Source organism: Micropterus salmoides, unplaced genomic scaffold (genome assembly GCF_014851395.1).
Source record: "Micropterus salmoides isolate LMB-PRFRI ecotype aquatic unplaced genomic scaffold, ASM1485139v1 Ms_hic_scaffold_8, whole genome shotgun sequence".
Classification (NCBI taxonomy): Eukaryota; Metazoa; Chordata; class Actinopteri; order Centrarchiformes; family Centrarchidae; genus Micropterus; species Micropterus salmoides.
The window spans coordinates 6,114,187-6,139,809 of NW_024044570.1; the positions used below are offsets into that span (position 1 = coordinate 6,114,187).

General features: G+C 38.8%; 2 protein-coding genes and 1 long non-coding RNA gene across 4 annotated transcripts in view; 1 reads left to right on the forward strand and 2 right to left on the reverse strand.

Annotated features, from left to right (window-relative positions):
- Positions 1-87: 87 nt before the first annotated feature.
- On the forward strand, positions 88-23,532 carry LOC119893365. 2 transcript variants are annotated; one of them, XR_005442797.1, is made up of 8 exons: positions 88-394; positions 607-850; positions 1,237-1,374; positions 2,032-2,370; positions 21,990-22,226; positions 22,362-22,437; positions 22,600-22,703; positions 23,459-23,532. XR_005442797.1 is itself a non-coding variant. In XM_038705478.1 (4 exons), exons 1-4 carry the CDS (start codon positions 252-254, stop codon positions 2,341-2,343), a joined length of 837 nt encoding a protein of 278 aa, XP_038561406.1. In that variant the 5' UTR covers positions 88-251; the 3' UTR covers positions 2,344-6,145. The 2 variants fall into 2 exon arrangements, 1 of the variants encoding a protein (XP_038561406.1); XM_038705478.1 differs by lacking the exons at positions 21,990-22,226; positions 22,362-22,437; positions 22,600-22,703; positions 23,459-23,532 and having other exon boundaries at positions 2,032-6,145.
- On the reverse strand, positions 10,146-13,893 carry LOC119893367. The gene is made up of 4 exons (XR_005442798.1): positions 13,551-13,893; positions 13,200-13,246; positions 12,811-12,896; positions 10,146-10,818 (listed from the first exon to the last, which is right to left on the reverse strand). It is a non-coding gene; the product is annotated as an uncharacterized LOC119893367 (long non-coding RNA).
- Positions 23,533-25,463: 1,931 nt separating the features above from the next.
- Positions 25,464-25,623, reverse strand: part of LOC119893363 — a 13,999-nt gene continuing 13,839 nt past the window's right edge. The window contains exon 5 of the mRNA XM_038705476.1: positions 25,464-25,621. Within this exon, the coding sequence (XP_038561404.1) occupies positions 25,604-25,621 (18 nt within the window). The 3' untranslated portion in view covers positions 25,464-25,603. The remainder of the gene's footprint in view (positions 25,622-25,623) is intronic.

Here is a 25,623-nt window from a genome sequence, read left to right on the forward strand (position 1 = left end):
GAGGTCCCGGGACGGCTAATTGTCAAGAACAGGAAATTCAAGAACAGGAAATTCCAGTACTTATAAGAGAGGAAAAGGGAGCAAACACGAAGCAGAAAACAGGAAGCAGGAGAGAGATATAAAGGTACATAGACTGAACAACAAAATTGCACTTCTATATCACAACCAGCAAGAAGACCTCAGAGATTAATTTTAAACAAGAAAGTTCAAGACTTTTTTATACTAGTCCTGTAACCAATTGTAGGCAAAAGATGATAGATAGAGACGTTGCACTAGAAGCCTTGGGCACACTTTGCAATGCCAGTGTAACTAGTAGGGTCGGTGCAGGAGCAGCACAGGATTACCTGTCCATCAAGACTTTGATCTCTACAGTCTTGGCATCAGAGGAAACTTGGTAATTATTGGCGATGAGACGTTTTGATAAGTATGGAAAAGATATTTCTGAAAATGTTACATACTACGGTTTTAAACAGATTTTGCTCTGCAACAGCCATGAGAGAGTTTGTAAATACAGAATGACTTGTGAACAAGCTGTCTTGAAATAATTCAGATGTGACTGACTGTAAAAAGAGACCACTAATGTGCTTTGAAATTGGATGTCCCCAGCCAGGTGTCAATATCCAGCTATGTCCACATACAAACCGTCTTGCAAGGTTATAAACAGGCTGCCCCAAACAACCATGTGGACATAAGTGGCGTATTATCAGGAGGAAGTCACTTCATCGACGAGGATGAATTCTTTGACCCACAATTCGACTATGATTTCACCAATTTGAGAGACACCGAGACTTATTACAGAGGTGGAGAGGTGTATGAACGCCCATGTGGTTGGCAGCGTTTTGCCCTCAAGGTAAATATGCTTTTGTTTTACTTGAGTTCCTTCAAGTTCCTTTGTGAAATACAACTGCATATTTATGTGACATAAAATCCTCAAAATAAGCTGACAGATGCAAAACAACAGTTTCTTGATAAATATTAGCAAACACTTTCCTACTTACACACCCCATCAGAAACAAAGCAACATTATCGTAGGACTGCAGAGTTGGCTGCAGTTTATTTTGTTTTATTATGACACAATGAATGAAACAATCTTGAAAAATGTTGACAATGCAACTTAAATACAATTGTTTGTTTTTAAAGCAGCATCTGAAACAGACGCCAACATGTGAATAGGGGGTACCGGCACCTAATATTTTCCACTTCAAGCTCTGGTCTCATGTGAATATTTTGTCACAGGTCCATGATAAGTATGATGAAAATACCTGGCTGGGAAACAGATACCGCAGCACACAGTCAGTGCCAGGAGAGTGGCCTGTGTCCTACCATGGGACATCCAAGGCAGGTGCTGAAGGCATCATCGAAGGATTCTACAAGGTTTGATTATATATCACTTATTATCAGTGGTAGCCTAAATGTTCATCCAGTAGAATGTAACATGTTTGTAACTGCATTACTGAGTTAAACATACAATTTTAACATAATTAAGGTATGATAATGGGGCCCTATGTAGTTTGGTATTTCTCTGACCTTGGAATTCACTGTGCCCATCTGTGTGGTATTTTGAGCATGTGGTGCAAACAGGTGGGAGGTTCATGTCTCACCACAAAGCAAGTTGTTGGTAGTTTGGTGGAAAATACTGGATATGAATGTACAGCAACAACAGAGTAATGCTCAAAGTAGGAACAACAGTAAGGCAGTCTGCATTTATCTATAAATTAATATTCATTCTACAGTATGACTTGTCTCTAGCTGATTCATACTAGTTTGAGTGGTTTAAACTGAAAGGTTGAAACATAAAAGGTCAAACTGTCTTTGTTTGGAGTAACTTTACTTAATAAATATGCATTTTAAAACTAAAAGTTTTACATCAGAAGATCAAAAAGGTGTTCCTGTGCAACCACAAAAAAACCCGCTGTATTTAAGTGTTTGTATTGTGTTAGAATTACTGCATATGTACAATCCATATATAAATGAGTTAAAGACAAAATACTATGAATGTTAATAAATTCTAATTCGTAGTTTTTTCAACAGCCAGGCAATGACGAGGGACGTCAGGTGTATGGCAGGGGGATTTATTCTACTCCATACATCTCTGAGGCGATCCAATACTCCAAAACATTCACCTCCAAAAAGACGGGCAGGACGTACAAAGTGATTCTGCAGAATCGTATCAACCCCGAGTACAGGCAGAAACACAGGCAGAACGACGATTACTGGCTGGTTTCCATCCCGGAAGGGACACCAGCCAAAGAAGAGCAGAAGATAGTAGAAAGGGCCATCCGTCCTTATGGCCTTTTGTTGAAAGACATCTCAAACCCTGAGGAACTCTGCTCTATTTTATAAAGACTATTTAAAAGAAAAAGCACAGTGGTGAATTTTTTTACTTGTTCCTTTGCAAACACCAAATTACTTTTCCTAAGCCTAATTCTGATTTTGCTGTGAAGTAGGGTTACAGCAGTGTACCGGTTTTACAGTATACCATGGTATATTCAAATTGATCATACTATGAACATTTGCTAGTTTAATTTTTGAGCCATGTTGATGACAATTACTATACATTCTATAATGTAAAATGGGCATATCATTTTCCAAAACAATAAAATTTTGAGTTTCAACATTTGATACATTTTCTTTTACTACTTTAGTTAAACATGGGGATATATACAGTTGTGCTCAAAAGTTTGTATACCCTTGAAGAATTGGTAATATGTACCATGTGTAAAGAAAACATGAGTAAGCCAGAAAAACACTCTTTTATCTCTTATGGGATTCACATTGAACTGTAGGTCATAAAACAAAACATGGCGACAAAGAAAAAAATTAACCGACCCCTGTTCAAAAGTCTACATACACTTAGTTCTTTTTTTTTTTTTTTTTTTAACTTTTTTATTTAACAGTCAGACATATACAAACCAACATAGTGCAGTAGTGAGCAATCTTGTAAATCCATAATTCCAGAAGTGACATAAAAGTGATTTAAGTGTTTGATCTAAGTGTACATGTGAACAGGTGTGAGTATATATGTGTATGTGTATGTGTATGTGTGTGTATGCGTAAACAAAGTTACCATTTATTATTTATTACCATTTTCATTACCATCTCCGCCCCACTACCACCATATTGCCAGTATTGTGTTTGTTGATTTTTATTTCCATCCTTCCTCCTATGTACCAATTGCCATTGTCAATCCTGCATAAAATAAAAGATGATAAAATAAGATAATGTAAGATACCTTTCCCCCACATCTCTTCAGTCCCTATCTTTTCATTTTTTTTTTTTTTTTTTTGTGTTATGTGTAATGTCTAAGGTGCATTAAAAGAGAGAGTACAGTGCGATAGTGTCTCAAATTGGGACAGAGATGCTGTCCCATTGAAACCACTTCTCGCCTGTCTTGCCTGCCTTGGTGTTTGTGTGGTTTTCCATATATACATTTTTTTTTTTTTTTTTTTTTTTTTTTTCTCCCTATTCTATGTTGTGGTGCATTAAAAACCCGTGAAGAGATAAGGGGGGAATTATTGCAGTAGTGATGATAATGACACTTAATTCCAATACAGCATTGACAACGGCAATATTGATGATTATAATAATAATGGTAATAATGATATTAATAATAAATGACAATGATGATGGCAGTGGTGACCGCAATGGTGAAAGCAAAAGACAGCAACATCAGCAATTACAACAATGAAAAAATAACAGTGAAAATAGCAACGATAACAATAACAGTAAAGATAGTAATAACAATGATGACATGAACAAGTTCAAACAACTAAATGCATTAATTTTCGTGGGTTGATTAAGAAGGTGGGAGGAGTTGGAGTTGAAAACCGAGAAAGGGTTCACAGCTGTAAGAGGTCAGAAAGTGTTGGGCGGCAGGAGTCAGTTTTAGATGCGTAATTATGAAGGGGAGATGCATATTCCATTGCAATGAAGTCTGTTATAAGATTTTTCCAAATGTTAATGTGTAATTTATTTCTAGTTTTCCAGTTCATGAGGATAGTTTTCTTGGCGATGGTTAGAGCTATGAGGAGTATTTTAGAGTTTATAGTTTTATCAGTGATTATTGTGAGGTCTCCCAGCAAGCAAAGAGAAGGCGACATTGGGATGTGGCAGCCAACTATAGTGGATAGTGACTGTGTGACCTCTTCCCAAAAGTGTTTGATTGGAGTGCAGTGCCAGGTTGCATGGATGTATGTATCTGTAGAATTTTGATTGCAATGTGTGCAAACTTCTGATGTGAAACCCATTTTAGCTAATCTATTGCCCGTGTAATGTGTTCTATGAAGTATTTTGTATTGTATTAACTGAAGATTTGCATTTTTGGACATGAGATGGATGTTTTTACAGATTTGGGTCCAGAAGCTGGCATCAGGAGCTATTGAAAGATCGTTTTCCCATTTTATTGTTGGTAAGTATATGGTCTGAAGTTGGTTTGAAATCATTTTGTATATTTTAGAGAGAAGTTTCTTTGGGGAGGAAATGTTGACCAAGTCTGATATTGCCGCTGGAAGTTCTAAAGTTGTGTCTCTGATGTTTATTTTTGTCAGAACAGAAGATTTGATTTGTAGGTATTTTAAGAATTCGTTGCTCCCGATGCCATACTCCTGGGCTAGTTGCGGAAATGGTCTAAATGTGTTAGATTTGAAAATGTGCTTAATGTGGGTAATACCCCTTTCTGCCCATGTGTGAAAATTCAATGTTTTTTTATTGCTTATAAAGTCACGGTTGTTCCACAGTGGTGTGAAGTTAGATGGAACTAATTTAGAATTTGTGATATGGTGAAATTTCCACCAGGCTGTCAGAGTGGAAGCTATAGTTACTGCATTAAAACATGTGTGTTGTTTGATTGATTTGGTGAGGAACGGTATGTCAGCTATATTTAATTCTTTGCATAGTGATTGTTCTATATCTAGCCATATAATATCGGATTGGGTGGGGTGAATCCATTTGTATATGTATTGCAGTTGGTTAGCCATTGAGTAATATTGGAAATTTGGTGCTTCTAGTCCTCCTTGAACCTTACTTTTTTGTAGTGTAGTGAGTTTTATCCTTGGCGTTTTATTTTTCCAGTAGAAGTGAGTGATAATGGAGTCTAGTGATTTAAACCAGGTCAGTGTAGGGTGGGTTGGAATCATTGAGAATAGATAATTAATTTTCGGTAAAATCGTCATTTTTATTGCTGCTATCCTGCCGATTATGGAGATTGGAAGGTTGAGCCATCGAAGCAAATCGTCTTTTATTTTTTTTAGCAGTGGTGTGAAGTTGAGTGTTACCAACTCTGACAGTCTGGAGGAGATCTTAATGCCTAAGTAAGTGATGTGATCATGACATATAGGTATAGGTGTTTGGTGGGGTGCCACATCCCATTTGGTTTTATGTAGAGGGAGGATGAAAGATTTGTTCCAGTTTATTGCATAATCTGATATTTTTGAGAAGGACTGGATTGTTTTAATTACTTCTTGAGTGGATGTTAGGGGTTCTTGTATATATAGTAGGATATCATCTGCATAAAGTGAGATTTTATGTGTTTGTTGTGGTGTTTCAATACCTTTGATTGCTGGGTTTTGGCGGATAGCTGCTGCTAAAGGTTCAATAAAAATCGTGAATAGGGATGGAGAGAGTGGACATCCCTGCCTCGTCCCCCTGTGCAGTGTGAAGCTTTGTGATGTTAGTCCATTGGTTGTGACTGTGGCCGATGGTGATGTGTATAAAATCTTGATCCAATTAATAAATGACTCTCCAAAGCCGAATTTTTGTAACACGGTGAATAGAAATTTCCAGTTGACCCTATCAAAAGCTTTTTCGGCGTCTAATGTGGCAATGAGAGTATCTTTCTTTTGTACTGATGAGTAATGCATTAGATTGAATAATCTGCGGGTGTTATTGGATGCATATCTACCTTTTATAAAGCCGGTCTGATCAGGATGGATTATAAACGGTATAATTTGTTCAATTCTATGGGCTAGTGTTTTGCTAATCATTTTTATGTCGACATTTATAAGTGAGATAGGGCGATAGTTAGATGCGAAGGTGTGGTCTTTGTTAGGTTTAGGAATGAGTGATATAAGTGCTGTATTCATGTGGGATGGGAACTTTGCGTTATGTTTTATTTCTGTTATTGTTCTGCTGAATAGTGGGTATACGGTTGACCAAAAATGTTCGTAGAACTCAGCAGGGAAGCCATCTGGACCTGGTGCTTTATTTTTTTGCATGCTTTTCAATGCGGAGTGAAGTTCTTTTTCTGTGATTGGTAATTCTAGTGTGTTTACTTGTTCCATGTTGAGTTTGGGTAGAATAGTGTTATCGAGGAATTGGGTTATGTCTTCTTGGTTTGGGTCCAGATCCGATGAGTATAATTTTATATAGTAATCTTGAAATATCTTGTTTATCTCAACTGGTGAATTGGTTAGCTTCCCTGCCGAGTTTCTGATGGAGGTTATAGCTGTTCTTTCTTTATTTCTTTTAATTTGACTGGCTAAATATTTTCCGGATTTATTGCTATGGTGAAAAGTTTCTTGACGGAGCCTGTGAATCAGAAACTGGTTTCTTTTGTTTATTATTTCATTAAGCAAAATTTTCTTCTCTCTAATTTCTATATAGATGCTTTCTGATTGATTATTAGCATGTAAAATTTCTAATTCTTTTATTCTTTCTTCCAGTTGGACTTCTTTTTCTTTGTCCTTTTTTTTTTATGTACTGAATATGATATAATTTTACCCCGTAAAACTACTTTCCATGTTTCCCAGAGCAGTGATGCTGACGACTTTGGAGAGTCATTTATTTCAAGGAAGGATGTCCACTCTCTCTTGAAATAGCTGTCAAATTCTGGATCTTTCAAGAGTGATGTATTAAAACGCCATCTGGTGGGGTGCTTTGGTATTGCAGATGGATTCCATGTGAGAGTTACTGGAGAGTGGTCACTAATAATGATCGGATGTATTTTAGTTTCTAAGATATTAGGTAGGATTGAATTACTGGTTAGAAAGAAATCAAGGCGAGAGTAGGTTTGGTGGACATTAGAATAAAAGGTGTATTCTCTGGCGAGTGGGTGTTGTAGCCTCCAACCATCACCAAGACCAAAATCACTCATGAACTGTTTTATTGTTTTAGAGGACTGCCAAGGTTTTCCTGTATGTTTTGACCTGTCAAATGATGGATTGATTACAGTGTTATAGTCTCCCCCTATAATTATTGGACCGTTGGAAATGTTTGAAAGAGAGGAAAAGAAATTTGCAAAGAAGGCGGAATCATCAGAGTTTGGTCCATAAATGTTGCCAATTGTAATTGGATTATTATTGATTGAAATGTTAATAATGATAAAACGGCCTTCAGGATCTGAAATGGTTGTATGGTGGTTAAACTGTATTTTTTTGTTTATTAAGATGCATACTCCTCTTTGTTTTGAATTATAGTGGGAGGAAAAACAGTGGTTAAAATGTGTAGTTTTTAAGCTGTTTTGTGTATATTGCGACAGGTGTGTTTCCTGTATTAGACATATATCTGCTTGTGTATTTTTTACACAAATTTTTATACACTTAGTTCTTAATACTGTGTACTGCTTTAGCATCAACGACAGCGTGCTGTCTTTTGTAATAGTTTTCTATGAGGCCCTGAATTCTTGCAGGTGGTATAGCTGCCCATTCATCTTGGCAAAATGCCTCCAGTTCATGCAAAGTCTTTGGTCGTCTTGCATGAACCGCACGTCTGAGATCTCTCCAGAGTGGCTCGATGACATTAAGTTCAGGAGACTGTGATGGCCCCTCCAGAACCTTCACCTTTTTCTGCTGTAACCACTTGGCCTTATGCTTAGGGTCATTATCTTGCTGGAAAGTCCAAGAGCCTGCAGAATAATGCAAATTGCCTGCCAGTATTTTCAGATAACATGCTGCTTTCATCTTGCCATCAATTTTCATCAAGATTCCCTGTGTCTTTAGAGCTCACACACCCCCAAAACATCAGTGAGCCACCACCATGCTTCACAGTGGGGACGGTATTCTGTTCACTATAGGCCTCAGTGACCCCTCTCCAAACCTAGTGCTTATGGTTGTGACCATAAAGCTCTATTTTGGTCTCATCACTCCATATTACAGTGTCCCAGAAGCTGTGAGGCGTGTCAAGGTGTTTTCGGGCATATTGTAACTTTCTTGTGACATTGGCGCAGTAAAGGCTTCTTTCTGGCAACTCGACCATGCAGCTCATTTTTGTTTCAAGTACCGTCGTATTGTGCTCCTTGCAACAACCACACCATCTTTTTCCAGAGCAGCCTGTATTTCTCCTGACGTTACCTGTGGGTTCTTTGTATCCCGACAGTTATTTTGCATGACGAGTCATATTTTCAAAATGAATGCCAAAATAAAAAAATTATGCCAGGGTATGCAAACCTATTAGCACAACTGTATGTACATATATATATTTAATTATTTGCCTATATTTGGGACAGGCCTTTAATTCCTTTTCCACAAAACTCCCAGAATATATAAAAGCCTACTGTAAAATTATTTAACCAGAAATTTTATACCATTTCAACCAGTAGGAATATTACTTGTAGTCTATTAAAATTAGGCTATTGGATAACACATCAATTACAATTAATTTATTTTATCAACCTCTGAGAGAAAGTGCATCCAACCTCATGCAGAGACAGAGATGAAATGAATTGTTCTTTTGTATTATATTTTAATTTTATAATTTCCTTTGAAAACTACAGAAAAACAAGTTGTTTTTCTGTTTTAAAACCAAAATGGAAAAATTGTCAAACAAAAAAACAGACCTCTATTTTTATTTAAACTCATAACGGAAAACAGGGTGGCTAATTGGGTCTGGGTATCTCTGGATAATCCGTAATTCGTTTGTAATTCTAAAACGAAAATACCGTTTATCTGTTTTTTGTTTCAAAACGAAAAACGAAATAATCGTTTTTGGTTTCAGAATCAAACAACGAAAAACCAATTCAACGAACAAAGAATGAAGAGAGTCGGTCTGGGAATTACAGAATATCCACAGATACCCGGACCACTAACATGTCCTGTTTATGTCCACACATGCCTTTAAAACACCAGAGTTGACGGTTGAACCACAGGCAGATACATTTTTTGATGAGGGAGCTGTCGTGGCAAAACATGTTTCCTCTAGTTAGGGTGAGATGAATAGCAATTCAATTCTCCCGGTTTTCATGTAGTTGATACGCAGATAGGATACTTCTGCACAAACCTCATAGGGACACAGAGAGAAGTCTAATAATAATCATACTTTATCCTTAGACAACAGTCACTAGGTTATACTTATTTGTTCATATTCTTCATTATGTTTGGCAGCTACAGCAAGCACATGAGTATTTTAACACACCAATTCAATAACAGAACAAAGCACACTGAAATCATGTAAGGTTTTTATTACAATGAGCTCAGGACGAAACAGTCAACAAAGATCAAGACAAAATATATACTTGAGTTACAACAGTAATTAAAGCCTAATTACAAGTGATACCCAAAGTTAAGATTGTCAACATTTTCTAAATCTTTTTATTCAGAAAGATTTTCAATAAAACCAAACTAATATCTGTTACTAATTCACAGTTTCAACATTTAACTAGAGAGACCACAAACTTCTGTGTAACTACAAAAAGTGAAGGTCTAACTTTTGTAGATATTTAAAATATATTTAACACATTATATATATTGTGTAATAATATATAATAGTGATTAACCTTTAATATTTGATCAATTCAACATATACTCACTCTACTCTGGGGACCTGATAAGGCCGTAAAGGGCTCCTGTTCCCCAAAGTTGAGTTAAGGTCCTTTAGAAACAGATGAACTACCGCAGTGTTAAAATCTGTGGTAATTTGTTCAATAATAGGTAAAATTGAACTATAGTTAACAATTTCATTCCAGTTCTTTGTCAGAATATCAATAATTGTGTCATGGACCAGTGGATGAAATGCAAGTGATGAAATAATTTTCACTGCACAGGCCACATGTTGGTCTTTTGTCAGATTAACTGAATTTTCTGCCAGTTTCTTAAATTTGTCGAGACATGATTTAATATCCCCATTTAGTTTTTTTCTTTGTTGTGTGTCCTTAACAGTAGAGATTGTCTGGTAGATTTCCAAAAAATGTTTTTATTGAAATAGTCAGTGTTCAATTTAAAAGGAATTTCCTTGTATGTTTCAACATAGGGATAAAAACAGCTGCTGGGACTTGAGATGTCAGAGTACTTGAGATCTACAAAATAATTTGGACCCTTTAGTCCCCAAACCTTAGTGAATGCCACATAAGTAAAAAATCCATATTTACTGAGCCACTGATCAGCCATCTCTAAAAGTTTAAACATACATGGCTCAATATCTTTTTTTCTCTTTAAACATGGACTGTTGAGAGTATAAATTAAAATAGTCTGAACATTTGTTCCATTGTTTGGTAGAAATTCATCAATTTGTCTCATTAAAATTTCCTCACTGTGTGATGTAACTTCAGTGGAAGGAGAAGCAGAATTTTTGCTCTTCTTGTCTCGATAATATGGACAAACTGCATGAAAAAGGTTAGATGTACCATTTTTCATTTCAACAACAGCATATGCAAATTGTTTGTCCCCCTTTATGTTTATTGTGGTCATTGTTTTGCTCCAAAACTCCATGTCTCGATGTCTAATAACCAATTCATTGTTTACATTTGAAAATAATGTCATTATTTGCTTAAAAAGTTGCTTTTTATAACGACAAGTTATTAGCGTCATGAAATTGTCTTTTAATGACATAATTTCTGTTCTTGATGTCAGTGAAGGGTAGCGTTGATCCTCCTGCTGCTGGTCCTCTTCCCTGGATAATGAAAAAGGGGGAACTTAGTTTAATCCACATGAAAAAAATCTTGTGCTAAACAATTTGTCATTTAACCTTTCAGCTGCAATGTTCCCCATACGCTGCATACGTCGAGCTACAACTGTAAGCTGCCAACTGACTGAATGAATTGAACTCTGTGGTAGTGTGTTAGGTGACGAAGACGCCGGGTTTATCTAAAGTCTGCGTAGGGAGGGGGTCGGGCTGGATGGATGAGTCACCAAAAAGTTTAACTTTAACCTCTGCCCTAAAAGGAAGTAGTAATTTTAACCCACTCCATGATCTTTGCTTAACCCTAACCAGATTTATTTTTCAAAAGGAGTTTTTTATGGGTTTGGAAGTACCAAACAAAATATACTCACCGGCCACTTTATTAGGTTCACCTGTTCAATTGCTTCTTAACACAAATAGCTAAACAGCAAGTCACATGGCAGCAACTCAATGTATTTAGGCATGTAGACATGGTCAAGACACTTGCTGAAGTTCAAACCGAGCATCAGAATGAGGACGAAATGGGATTTTAGTGACTTTGAACGTGGCGTGCTTGTTGGTGACAGACGGGCAGGTCTGAGTATTTCAGAAACTGTTGATCTACTGGGAATTAAACGCAGACGGGCTACAGCAGCAGAAGACCACTCTAGGTGCCACTCCTGTGAGCTAAAACCAGAAACTACAGTTCACACAGGCTCACCAAAATTGGACAATAAGATCTGAAAAAACGTTGCCTGGTCTGATGAGTCTCGATTTCAGATGGTTTGCTGAAGTGACTAAAGAAAGAGGTGCTTAACACCATAACTGATGCCTTGTCTTCTGTATGTATGAATGTATGTGTGTTGTAGAGCAGCACAAGCCCCGTTGTTAGTAGTGAATGGGTCACTGGTGTAGGAATTTTTTCCTTTTATAAGCAGATTGATTGATTGTGTATCTGTGTTGTGGTGTGGGTTTTGTTTTGCATGTGTGATTGGTTAAGTTGTTTTCCTGCATGCATAGTTTCTATTTTAGTTTTATTTCTTACAAATTATTGCCAAAGGAGAACTACTGTGGAGAGTGGACTGTGTGTAACTCTGTGACTGCTGTGACCATTCTGTTTAGGCAACACAGTCTCACTCCCTACTCGTCAAAAGGCCCGTTGTCGTTGCTTTTTAAAGACTTGGGTAGCCCCTTTGCATCAATTATTGACGTTTAGGGATCCACAGTCAAGTTAGCAACGCTTAGCAACAATAAATATGCAATATCGGGTTACACTTTCAAGATAAAACGTAACGTTTCGATACATTGCCATGTTGAAACGCGCATAATTAAAGTCGTGAAACGTTGCAGTTTCGTTAGGTTTAGGCACAAAAAGTACTTAGTTAGGTTTAGGCAACAAAACTACTTGGTTAAGGTTAGGAAAAGATCGGGGTTTGGGTTAAAATAGCTATGTATGTCAATTAAGACTTAAGTTAACTTACGTTAATGTCAATTTACCTCACTCGCCTAAATAAAACATTTAATGTTTTGTTTCGCACTGGACACAAACCCTGTTCTCCTGCTTCAAGGTCCGGGTTCTGGCCCTCTATCCACCCCAATCACCTCCTTACTTCGTCTTTTCTCTTAAATATCATACTTGCCTTTACCATCAAAAACTGACACAACAGGGCTTCCCTCAATACGTCGAACTATGACGTCAAAGGGATCCCTGGTGCGTCACAAACCGATGGATTCAGGCATGGCCCACGGCCATTACTGAATGTTTTAGATATTTTAGAGCCCTTTTTATACAGATCACTTTTAACTCCTTTATCCTGTTTAATTTAATAAACACTGGTTTACACCGGTTTAAACCGGTACTGGTCTGAGCCTTGTTTGTTGTCTGGTGCAGCTTGTTCCCCCAGCAGAGTCCAACCTACATAGTGTCGGTCACACCTACATAGTCCATTGTCATGGGACCAGTTGACATAACTGAGTAACAACATTTCATTTCTTGAAGTTTACCTTTGGGGTATGAGGTGCGGTACCTTGGTTGATAACATCTCTCCTCTCTTAAGCATTTCTTGAACTTGTTGTCCGCTTCTGTCCGGCTGAGAGAAAAAAAAACAGAAGAAGATTTAAGTTACTGGTGAAATGAACTGTACTGCCTACATGCTTCACCTATAGTCTGACAACCACTCAAAGTATTTTACACTCCCACAGAGTAGCCCATCGTTACCTCCATGGCTTGAGGCAGCAGGTCCAAAAGAGAACTATATGATTAGATTAACAACACAAAAGATAATTTAGAGTAAACATGTGTAGCTACTGCTTAAAATTTGGTTTGATGCTTTTTATACCAGGACTTCATTTGGCACATTAATGCGAACTTGTTCAAAATCATCGTGACTTACCAGACTTGATCCACAAACCCAATCCAGCAGGGGTTGACAGATGAGTTCTAGAGAATATATATGTAAATAAAAAAAGAAAATCTTACTATTCAATGGATTTTTATTTCAAAAATCTAGTAGCCTAGATATCAGACCTGTCAAGCCGCTACATATATATATATTTTTTAAATCAATTTCCTAGATGTGTTTAGAGTTGCAAATGAAACATTATGTGTTGATAGAGACATGTTGCTCAGAAAGACAACACACACCGACGTTTAACATAACACTTTACGAATCACAAAGAATATGAGAGCAAAATGAAAATATTGTATTTAGGTTATGTTTTAAGTTAAAAACCAGAGAATTCACCTGACGGGAAAAATGCAGCGAACACACTCTCGTTGATGCAGAGATGTTGTGAAAAGTAAAGTTTATCCTTCTGATTGCGGCAACCAACGCGACCCGGAAAGCTGAAAAACGTATTCCCTCAGTCAGTTTCCTCTCTGAACGACCGTGTGAACTACTATGGGGCAGTTCTTGAACGACCGACGTTTATTAAAAATCCCCACAGCCTCCTGACATTGTTCACACATTCCTGTAGGGTGTTTTCCTGTAATTAAAAGTGTGCTGTTCAGATTGCTACGCCCAATTCTCAGCCTGCTTATTATCACCTGGTCGTTTCCTCTTTGCTCCCCTGCTTCTTGATACACCTACTCTGCTTTGGATTTCGTGTAAATGTCTCCCTTTTATTGCATTATCCCAGCTCTGTTGCCATTGTTGATTTATACTTCTCCACACTATGCCTTTCCCCTCTGATTTTGATAATTTAATGTTGACTTCAACATCTCCTTTTTGTAACTGCTTCTTTTGCCACCTTATATATTATAATATTTTCCTTGTACTTACATTCCCTATAGCTATAATATACACTAGTTAAATCAGCATTCTTATTATTGTGTTTAATCTTAAATAGTTCCAAATCTTCACATGGTGTTTCTAATTCCCAGGTCTGACAGGTCACACCACATTTGCACCTAACTATTTATTATACCCCTCTATCCTTTGCTATTTGCTCCCCTGTCCACACAAAACTTGTTTTTTGTGTTGTCTCCTTCTCCAGCACCCTTTTTGCTGGATGGCCTGGATCTCCATGCCCTCTTAAACTGATCCAGTAATTAGCCCCCAGCTGCTTTCTTAATTTTATCATTATTCCTTTTTGAACTTCAGTCAATTAGTTTTTTCGTTATAGACCATAAACTTGGATGTCTCTTGGTCTGTACTATTATAAAACCTTCTACTGTGTGATTAGCAAGCAAACTAAAATAACGTTTTTAATAAAACTAAAACAACTTTTTTTAGTAAAACTAAACTAACAAATGTTTAGTTCTCCCTAACAGCCAGAGCATTGTTGACCTGTAACTTCAAGTGAACCAATGTTAAATGTAGCTTAGGACAGCAGTTCGCCTGTTTAAGTTTCTATTATTTAATTCATATTTTAGTTATAGGCCTTCTTGCTATATGGGAGCTCAACCAGCAGAGGTCCCTCTACCTCCTTCTGTGGCGCCAACAGGCAACAAGGTTCTCACCTTTTGACTTGTGTTTATATCAAAGAGAAGGCTGGCGCTGCAACCAGAGGAAGCTAATCACTGAGTTTGAAGGATTTGCAGAACTTCACCTGCCTCCCAGCTGCTCTTTCTATGGTGCTATAACTGCTGAAATCTCTCAGCTTCAACAATCTACTGCTGCCCAAACAAAACTCTTCCAAAACAAATCTGTGGAGTTGCAAACTTTTCTATTTATGCGATTTTGAGATATTTAATTTGCCACATAAATATAAAGTATTATGTTACTTAATTAGATGAAACACTTTTAATTCAGCCTGTTCAGCCTCCAAATTAGTTATGCAGGCCTTTGTGAAACCTGGTGACCATTGTGAGTAAAAAGCATCTTTTACTGCCTTTCTTGGGTTTAATTCTGTATGATGAACCATCAGGGAAAGGCAGTGATGGTGACCAAATCACAACAACAGTTATCTCACAGCGCTTTTCATAAAAGAGCAGGTCTAGACCGTACTCTGTGATGTTATTTACAGAAGCCCAACAGTTTCCCACCAAGAGCAGCACTAGGCGACAGAGGCAAGGAAAAACTTCCTTTAAGAGGCAGAAACCTCGAGCAGAACCATGGATCTGCCTCGACCGGTTCGGGGTGAAGGAGAGAGAGGGAGAGAGAGAGAGAGAGAGAGAGAGAGAGAGAGAGAGAGAGAGAGAGAGAGAGAGGGAGGGAGGGGGATGGAAGGAGAGAGAGGGGAGGGAGGCAGCCTACACAATATACACACAGAGGTGCAGACAGTAAAGGTGATGTTGCTATAGACTGAATGAAAAATGGTACAGATATTTACAGTAATGTTGATGAATCGTAATGTTAATGATATTAATAACAATAATAATAACAATAGTTGTTGCAGCAGAGGGTGTCGAGCAGGAACACGGGGGCAGCAGGAGACCTGCAGCCACAGATCCAGAGCCAGAAAACCTGCAGGAAGTGATAGGAGGAGAGAGGAGAGGGACGAGAAAGCACAAGACTACCGGAAAGGGGAGAAGTTGTGTTAGTAACATGCAATAATGGGATGAGGTTGCATACAGAGGGAGAGAAAGTAGAGGAGAGAGGAGCTCAGTGCATCATGGGAAATCCCCCGGCAGTCTAGGCCTATAGCAGCATAACTAAGGGATGGTTCAGGACTCACCTGAGCCAGCCCTAACTATAAGCTTTATCAAAGAGGAAAGTCTTAAGCCTACTCTTAAATGTGGAGATGGTGTCTGCCTCCTGAACCCAAACTGGAACCTGGTTCCACAGGAGAGGAGCTTGATAGCTGAACGCTCTGGCTCCTAGTCTACTTTTGGAGACTCTAGGAACCACAAGTAACCCTGCATTCTGGGAGCGCAGTGCTCTGGTGGGGTAGTAAGGTACTATGAGCTCTTTAAGATAAGATGGTGCCTGACCATTAAGAGCTTTGTAGGTAAGAAGAATGATTTTAAATTCTATTCTGGATTTTACTGGAAGCCAATGCAAAGAAGCTAAAACTGGAGAAATATGATCTCTTTTCCTGGTCAATAGTGGTTTAGTGGAAACTGTATATGAAACTTACACCCTGTGATTAGTTGACCAAATTGCAAAAACATATTTCTCACTAATTCTGGGTTCTGTGTTTGGAGACATCCAAGGTACTGATCATTGATGTATGTTGAAATATGATAAATTCTGTGTTGATCTGAGATATATTTTGAAGCACAGCCAGGATTTGTCCAGCTCCTCTGGACCGAACAGAGTAACAGTTTTAATGTATGAGGAGGTTTGAGAAAGTAAGATTGCTGACAAAGTTTGGGAGTTACTGATTGCCCAAGGAGCTTCTCACATGAAAAGTCGCAGGCAAGATAGGATATTTTTCGGCATCTAAATTTTTTTTGATTCGGATGAGATTAGAATTTTTTTGTCAGGAGATCAAAATATCACCACGGTGATCTATGTATTATTTTAATAAACCATATTATATTGATTTTCTTCCCAGGCTCCTCAGGTTTTTCTTCTGCTCAGCTGGGGCAGTGAAAAAAAGGGTTTCCACGACAGAGGTGTAAGAAACTAAATGTAAATTTTCACATTATATTTGATTGTATGCATACTTGTGTCAAACCTCCTGTTACTTTATTAAGTGGCTCAAAACCAGAAGAAGAGGTGGAGCAATATAAAAATGAAAACCAAGCTAAAAGAACCAACAGATTCTGTGCAAACAAACTATAGATAACAGTTAAATAAACAAAATCCACTCAAATGGAAAGAGTCTCCTGGATGACAAAGGTCCAGACACACAGAGAGAGAGAGAGAGGCACACATATTGGACAACCATTCCAAATACCAAAAATCAGTCTAAGTGTGGGTTTAAAACACATTGTTACATATCAATAGTGGTTTTGTGGACACTGTTGAAACAGATATAAACCAAGCCCTGTGATTTCTCCTTAAAGAGTTTAAAACATTTATTTTCTCACTAAACCAAAGGACAGTTTTCATTGGAGAATTTTTAAGAAAACATTTGGCCATGTGTTGTAAATGCTCCGTATTTGTATAGCACCTTTCTAGACTTTTCAACCACTCAAAGCGCTTTTACACGACATCTGCATTCACCATTCCCACTGAGCCCAAGTGCTCAAACAGAAACTAACATTCATACACTTGGATTGAACCAGCGATGTGCTCATGTGTGTTTCTCTGTCTGCAGAATCCGAACCTGATGTGTCCCATTCTGCGTCCAGACCTGCCAAACTGCTGCGTTTATATAATGTGTTAATATTTCTTTGTTCCTCTCTCTGTGCTGGAGTTCGTTAAGAACGTGGTTGCTTGATCCAGATTATTATTAAATTGGAGTGTAAGAGTGTGACAGTTGACAGTTGGCGCATTCAGCCTCCTCTTGTGCCGAAAGCTTTTTCTTCTTAATTCTTATTTTTTCGGCACCACACATTTCTTTTTCCTCCTTCTTTCTTTTTGCTATATTTACCATCTCTGTTGCACTTGTCACAACCCTGGGCTCGGCTGAGTTCAGCCCAGACAAAACGTAGCAAACCGGTGTAAAAGGTTTTTGGATTAAACTCGCCCCAGATGGAAAGTAAACTCCTCTGCCAATCAGAATTCAGCAAAAACGATGATCAGTCCAAGTTGGGAGGGGCCGTTCGTATCCCCCCCTCAATATTGAAAGTAAAACATTCAGTAAAATCGGATCATTCAGTAAAACATTAGAAACTGAAAAATGTCAGTATTTAGGGACATTAAACCCGTTTAATCTAAGAAAAGACATATGAAACTGTAGGCTAATTGGTTGTCCCTTCTCTTGCTTCTCCAAAATCTAACTTGGACAAAACAGTAAATATTTGTATAATTTTTTTTTTAGGGGTGCTTAGATGAAATTTAGGTGTGCTCAGCGTAATATTAAGTTTTTTGTATTGTATCTAAAAATATTATTCTTCAAATATCAGGGAACTCAGATATGTGGGAGAGATTGTGCAAAAGTTTTGAACATGAGCAGAAAACCTGCTGAAACACATTCTTTTAGTTTGGATTTGGTCTCCTGAGAAAAAAGATCTTCTCTCTTCTTCTAATTTCGAATTTGTGGCACTTTTGCTGATACTAAACAACTCAGTAGAACTTCTTGTGATGTGATTCTTGGCACTATGAACGAATCAATATCGAAGAATATTGAAAAAGCTGTAAAAACAGCATTGACATATTATCACTGTGTAAAGTTGTCATGGTGATTGTCGCCCACTTACACATCCAGCAGACACAGAGCAAGATTAGTGTCACATTTACAATGACTGAAGACATTATTAAATTAAAGTTATGCTTGAATTTGATTTAACTTTCCCCTCCAATCCATTGTTGAAGATATCATGGGTAGGTTTTACAAATCTTGTAAACGCACACATATGGTTGAATGCACATCTTCATAACAATTAATGTCATTGCTTCATGTCACCTCAACAAAACGTCTCGGGTTACATATGTAACCATTGCTCCCCGAGAAGGGGAACGAGACACTGCGGTGACGACACTATGGGAACGCCCCTGGGCGTGGCAGGGCTGAACTATGAATGAAACTACTCCAATCCTATTGGTGTTACTAGAACGATAGTGTGTGACGGCGTAACCGGAGGGGGTATATAAGCACGCCGGCACATAGGACACATTAGCCCTTTCTATGAAGCGAGGCACTCCAGGCGGGGTGAGGTGTGGCGGACCGACGCAGTCTCGTTCCCCTTCTCAGGGAACAAGGGCTACATACGTAACCCGAGACGTTCCCCTTCGAGGGAACTCGAACTGCGTCAGTGACGACACTATGGGAACGAGATACCCACTTAGGCCGCACCGAAACCCGCCTGCCCCCAGTGTGCAGAACCTGACGGCACGACTAGGAGGAGAGCGCACGGGTGCCGGGTGCAGAATGCAGGTCCAGACTGTAAAACCAGATAAAAGTGTGAGGGGTGGCCCAGCCAGCCGCATCACACAAATCCTGGAGTGACGCCCCTGCGAGGAGGGCCCTAGAAGCCGCCATGCCTCAAGTAGAGTTCGCCCTTACAGCCATAGGTGAAGGCAAACTGCGCACCTGATAGGCCAGGGAAATAGTCTGAACGATCCAGTTGCTGATGGTGAGTTTAGAAGCGGGGAGCCCAGAAACACACCAGCAACTGTTCTGCTTTCCTCCACCAGGAAGACCTCAGAGTGTTCATACTCAGTGCTCTGACAGGGCAGAGCAGATGAAGTCTCCCGTCCTCCGCCGTCACATGAGGTGGGGGATGAACCTTAGGGACATAACCTGGACAAGGGTGCAGGATGGCCCTGAGCCTCCCCGGGGCAAACTCCAGGCATCGGGGAGACACCGAAAGTGCCTGGAGATCCCCCACCCTCCTCAGAGAGGTGATAGCGAGGAGAAAGGTCATCTTAAGGGTCAGGTGCTTGGCCTCAGCCGACTCCAGGGGTTCGAAGGGGGCCTCAGCCAGCACTTCGAGAACCACTGCCAGGTCCCAGGTGGGAACCCTGGAACGAGTCACGGGTCTCATCCTCCGGGCTCCACGGAGGAAGCGCACGACCAGCAGAAGCCTCCCTGAGGGCCCTGCAATGGCAGCCACATATACTTTGAGCGTGGATGGTGAGAGGCCAGCGGAGAAACGGTGCTGGAGGAACTCCAGTATCACAATTACCGAGCAAGTAACTGGGTCCACCGCCTGTTCTCTGCACCAGGTGGTGAACACATTCCACTTTAGGCCGTACATCCTTCTCGTGGACGGGGCACTGGAGCTGAGCAGCGTTTCGACTGCAAAGAAGAAACTTGTGGAAGCTACTTAATGACTTTAGCTTTCTATAGGATCAGGTTCAGTTTCTCAAAACCTGAAAATTTCAGAGCATAACATTAAATCGCACCATGTTAGGAAGGGAGATCTAAAGGGAGATCTAAACTACACCAGTTTCCCACTGCTGCGCTCGTTAGTGTAAGTATGTGCAATAAAACCTTCGAGACTAAAATTATATTACTTTACCAACCAACCTGTGTGCAGAAAGCGTTATTTTAATCTGCTCTCTCATCTTCTGTGTTAACCTTACAAGCTAACAGCTAACGTTAGCATGGCAATTAAAGTTAGCCAAATGTTACAAACAAGCTAAATTAAAGGCTGTCTGTGTGTAACATTAGTCTAACTGTTTAGCTTAGTTTGCCCTGTAGCTTACAACTTGCCACACTGTTGTAAACTGGTTGAAACGAGCCAGCTGCTCCTGCACCATGACAAACTGTTCTCACATCAACTCGACGTCAGATAAATAACAATACATGATACAAATGTTGACTGGCAAGATAATGTTGGTAACGATTGCAAAGATATCTACATGACAATTACGTAGATAAAGTTTTCGGGATGTTTGCAGTCAGTGGATCCTAAAACTCATGCCTGTGACACATCATCACCAGTTAATTTCCACCAGTTAAACTGTCACAGTGGCAGTAAGGTTAAATGACTGCAGAGATAACAGGAGGAAACACTGAAACAGACTGATCTCTTCATTCTTTGTATACATCACTCAGTGCTGTCGTGTCAGATGTTGGCTTTATATTGACTTTGCTGTTGTTAACATTCATTTTGCTGCTCTATAAACAGCATTTAGTTGTATTTAGAATATTCAACACAAACCCTATATTGAATTAAAAAACAACCAGGCAGCCAATATGCACACTTCAATATTTTTTTATATTTATGGTAAGCGATATCATCATCTGAATATATAACTATTTTATTGCAGATTTTCCTCCCATCGTTCAGGCCTTCCTCACGCCCTTGTTCGCTTCATCTCTTATTTGTCTGTTGGTTGCTAGGATGGCTGAACACGCAAAATGGTCAAAGGCTCAGACATATTTAATTTAAAGCCAGAGATAGTGCTTGCAGTTAATATTGACAGACTAATGAAGTGTTGCAGGCTGCGGTTTTGAAGGCTGGTTTGAAGTCAGTATATCAGAGAGCAGTAATTGTGTCTCACACACACACACACACACACACACACACACACACACACACACACACAGTGTAACAATACACCAAATCCAGGTTCAGTTCAGACTTTGATTTTAGATCCACGGTTCGGTTCATGTTGCGGTCACCACCCTTTTATGTTTTGGAAAAAGGTGAAATGTGTCAAAAAAACTGCATCATGAGATGCTCTGGCCTACAAATCTTGTTCTTGAGATTTAAGAAGTCATGTTTGTTTTGTTACAGACCCCAGTTTCTTTCACATAGTGATATATTTAATAGTTTATTCAGTGATTCCCACACAAAGTGAGTTATATGGCAATATCATGTTTTTACCACTGATTTGTTCCGACTAGTGATTAGTATCATGGTCAAAAGGTATCACTGAGTGTGTTTCGGGGTATACCCTTTGGTTATATTGAGCATTTCATGTGGGATGACTCAGTTTGTGTTTTTTCCCTACACTTTCATAGAGTTCTCCATCCCAGCTGGCAGCAGAGGCATCAGAGTTTAGGTTCATAGGTTCTTCAGACTGATTAGGTTGTTAAAAAAAAAGTTCAGTTCATTGGCCTTGTCCTTGAGGAGAGATAAACCAGTGCGCAGGAGAAGATAGTAAGGCCAGCTGCAAGTCGTTAACATATAAATAACATTTATCCGGATCAGTGTCCTCCAATCGCTCTCATCCTCAGCGTCATACGTGCATCCAGTTCATGTAGTAATTTCGACATTTCTTCTAATTTCATTGCAGGCCAGTGGTTACTCTCAGCAGCTCACCAGACTGCGCCCCGATGGTGTCAATCCTCCTCTGCGCTTCCACAGACCGGTCTGAGATGTTACGAAACAGTTCACCGTACTGATCAGCCCTTTGATGTAAAACCTTCAGCTTGAGTTTATGATGAGATGGGAACTAATGTGGATGCAGACGTCTCTGAAGAAGTAGCACAGCAACCCAACGCTGGTGTGTTTACTATCAGATCTGACAAAGGTAAACCTGATTCCCATTTCTTTCACAATAGTCCATGGATTATGACTAAGACCCAGTTACACTTTAGTTGTGAAAAACCAACAAATTGTGTTTATTTCTTCGCTCTCCTCTCTCTCTCTCCTGAACTACACTTAGAGTCCAAGGGGACAACCTCTTCCAGCTCTTCCCAGTCCACCAGGCCACTGCTTGATGTCGTAACCAAGTCAGCACAGTAAGTTTCAGCTTGTGGCTCGAATGATCCTGGATGAGATTTATTGTGAGAGCCTCCTTTGCACAGTTTTTTGATTGGTAGCTATTTCTGTAGGTGTATTTACTGTAAGTTGTTCATGATTATTTTTAGTGAATACTGTCTTGTCTTCTACTCCTTTCACAGTTGGTTGAATCTGCACTGACCAAGAAGATCAAAGAATCTGGGTGAAAGGATGGATCAGCACACGCAGGTAGCAGGGATTGTCTGAGCTGCAGAGAGAGCTGGAGGTGAGTTAAAAGGTGCAGTTCCCAGACTCAACTCATGACTGTGAGGTTAAAACTCGCAGCCCAAAAAGGAGAACAACAAACACACGTGTGGACATCTTCAGCTGAGGACTGCGACTTACTTTGGCTTCAACTCAACAATCATTCATGACTTCAGTTAAATGTTGAAGTTGCTGTTACTGTTACCTTGTCTGTGGTCCGCTGGCAGAACACCGGCTTCTGTCTGGTCAGGTACCGTCGTGCAGTTGCTGAGGCGACATAAATTTTGTTTGGAGGTGGACGGACATTACAGAGTTGGTTTTTTTTCTTTAGCTTGAAATAATCCCATACTTTGCACACTTTCTTCATTGTCCCTCGCTGTTTTCTCTCTCTTCCTCCACTTTTCAAACAGCTGCATCATAATCACGTCCTGTTTACAGCGTAAGCGCGACAGTAACAAATGTCCTTGCGAAACAATGTTCTGTATAGTTACATGGATTAAACGAAGCATCGATGCAAGGGGGGGAGCACCTGCACAATAATTTCATCCATTCAGTCTTGAAGGGAGATGAAACCTGGTAATTATTGGCGATGAGATATTTTGATACAATCTGTGCACGGAGAAGAGATTTCTGAAACCGTTACACACTGCGGTTTTATAGTTTGTAAATCTTTACAGAATGAGTTGTGAACAGCTGTGTAGATATAATTCAGATGTGACTGACTGCAAGAAGAGACTAATGTGCTTTGAAATATCATTTCCTCCCCTTCCATTACAGTCCGGTGTCAAGATCCCACTTTGTCCAGCTCCGAAGCATCTTGCAAGGTGATGGACCGGCAACAGACTCTGCCCAGAGAACCACGTGGATATTGAAAGAGTATTCGAAAGAAATCACTTCATCAACGAAGATGAATTCTTTCATCCAGGATTCGACTATGATTTCACCAATTTGAAAGACACCGAGACTTATTACAGAGGAGGAGAGGTGTATCAACGCCCATGTGGATGGCAGCGTTTTGCCCTCAAGGTAAATATGCTTTTGTTTTACTTGACATTTAATCCCAGAGTTTCCGTCCAGTTTTTTGTGAAACACGACTGCAAATTTTGTTGAATGTAGAAAACGTAAAAAAGTAAAAATAAATAAAAAATAAAAAACGAGACATTGGCGCAGTAAAGGCTTCTTTCTGGCAACTCGACCGTGCAGCTCATTTTCGTTTCAAGTACCGTCGCATTGTGGTCCTTGCAACAACCACACCATCTTTTTCCAGAGCAGCCTGTATTTCTCCTGACGTTACCTGTGGGTTCTTCTTTGGATCCCGACAGTTATTTGCATGACGAGTCATATTTTCAAAATTAATGCCAAAATTAAAAAATTATGCCAGGCTATGCAAACCTATTAGCACAACTGTATGTACATATATATATTATTATTTGCCTATATTTGGGACAGGCCTTTAATTCCTTTTCCACAAAACTCCCAGAATATATAATAGCCTACTGTAAAATTATTTAACCAGAAATTTTATACCATTTCAACCAGTAGGAATATTACTTGTAGTCTATTAAAATTAGGCTATTGGATAAACATCAATTACAATTAATTTATTTTATCAACCTCTGAGAGAAAGTGCATCCAACCTCATGCAGAGACGTAGATGAAATGAATTGTTCTTTTGTATTATATTTTAATTTTATAATTTCCTTTGAAAACCACAAAAAACAAGTTGTTTTTCTGTTTTAAAACCAAAATGGAAAAATGGTAAAAACAAAACAGACATCTATTTTATTTAAAACTCATAACGGAAAACAGGGTGGCTAATTGGGTCTGGGTATCTCTGGATAATCCGTAATTCGTTTGTAATTCTAAAACAAAAATACCGTTTATCTGTTTTTTGTTTCAAAACGAAAAACGAAGTAATCGTTTTTGGTTTCAGAATCAAACAACGAAAAACCAATTCAACGAACAAAGAATGAAGAGAGTCGGTCTGGGAATTACAGAATATCCACAGATACCCGGACCACTAACATGTCCTGTTTATGTCCACACATGCCTTTAAAACACCAGAGTTGACGGTTGAACCACAGGCAGATACATTTTTTGATGATGAGGGAGCTGTCGTGGCAAAACATGTTTCCTCTAGTTAGGGTGAGATGAATAGCAATTCAATTCTCCCGGTTTTCATGCAGTTGATACGCAGATAGGAGACTTCTGCACAAACCTCATAGGGACACAGAGAGAAGTCTAATAATAATCATACTTTATCCTTAGGTTATACTTATTTGTGCATATTTTTCATTTTGTTTTGGCAGCTACAGCAAGCACATGAGTATTTTAACACACCAATTCAATAACAGAACAAAGCACACTGAAATCATGTAAGGTTTTTATTACAATGAGCTCAGGGCGAAACAGTCAACAAAGATCAAGACAAAATATACTTGAGTTACAACAGTAATTAGAGCCTAATTACAAGTGATACCCGAAGTTAAGATTGTCAACATTTTCTAAATCTTTTTATTCAGAAAGATTTTCAATAAAACCAAACTAATATCTGTTACTAATTCACAGTTTCAACATTTAACTAGAGAGACCACAAACTTCTGTGTAACTACAAAAGTGAAGGTCTAACTTTTGTAGATATTTTAAAAAGATTATTACAAGACATATTTTGTAAATATATTTATAACATTGTGATCCAAATATCTACAGAAAGTGAAAGTCTAACTTTTGTAGATATTTAAAATATATTTAACACATTATATATATTTTGTAATATATTATAACATTGTGATCCAAATATCTACAGAAAGTGAAAGTCTAACTTTTGTAGATATTTAAAATATATTTAACACATTATATATATTTTGTAATAATATATATAATAGTGATTAACCTTTAATATTTGATCAATTCAACATATACTCACTCCGCTCTGGGGACCT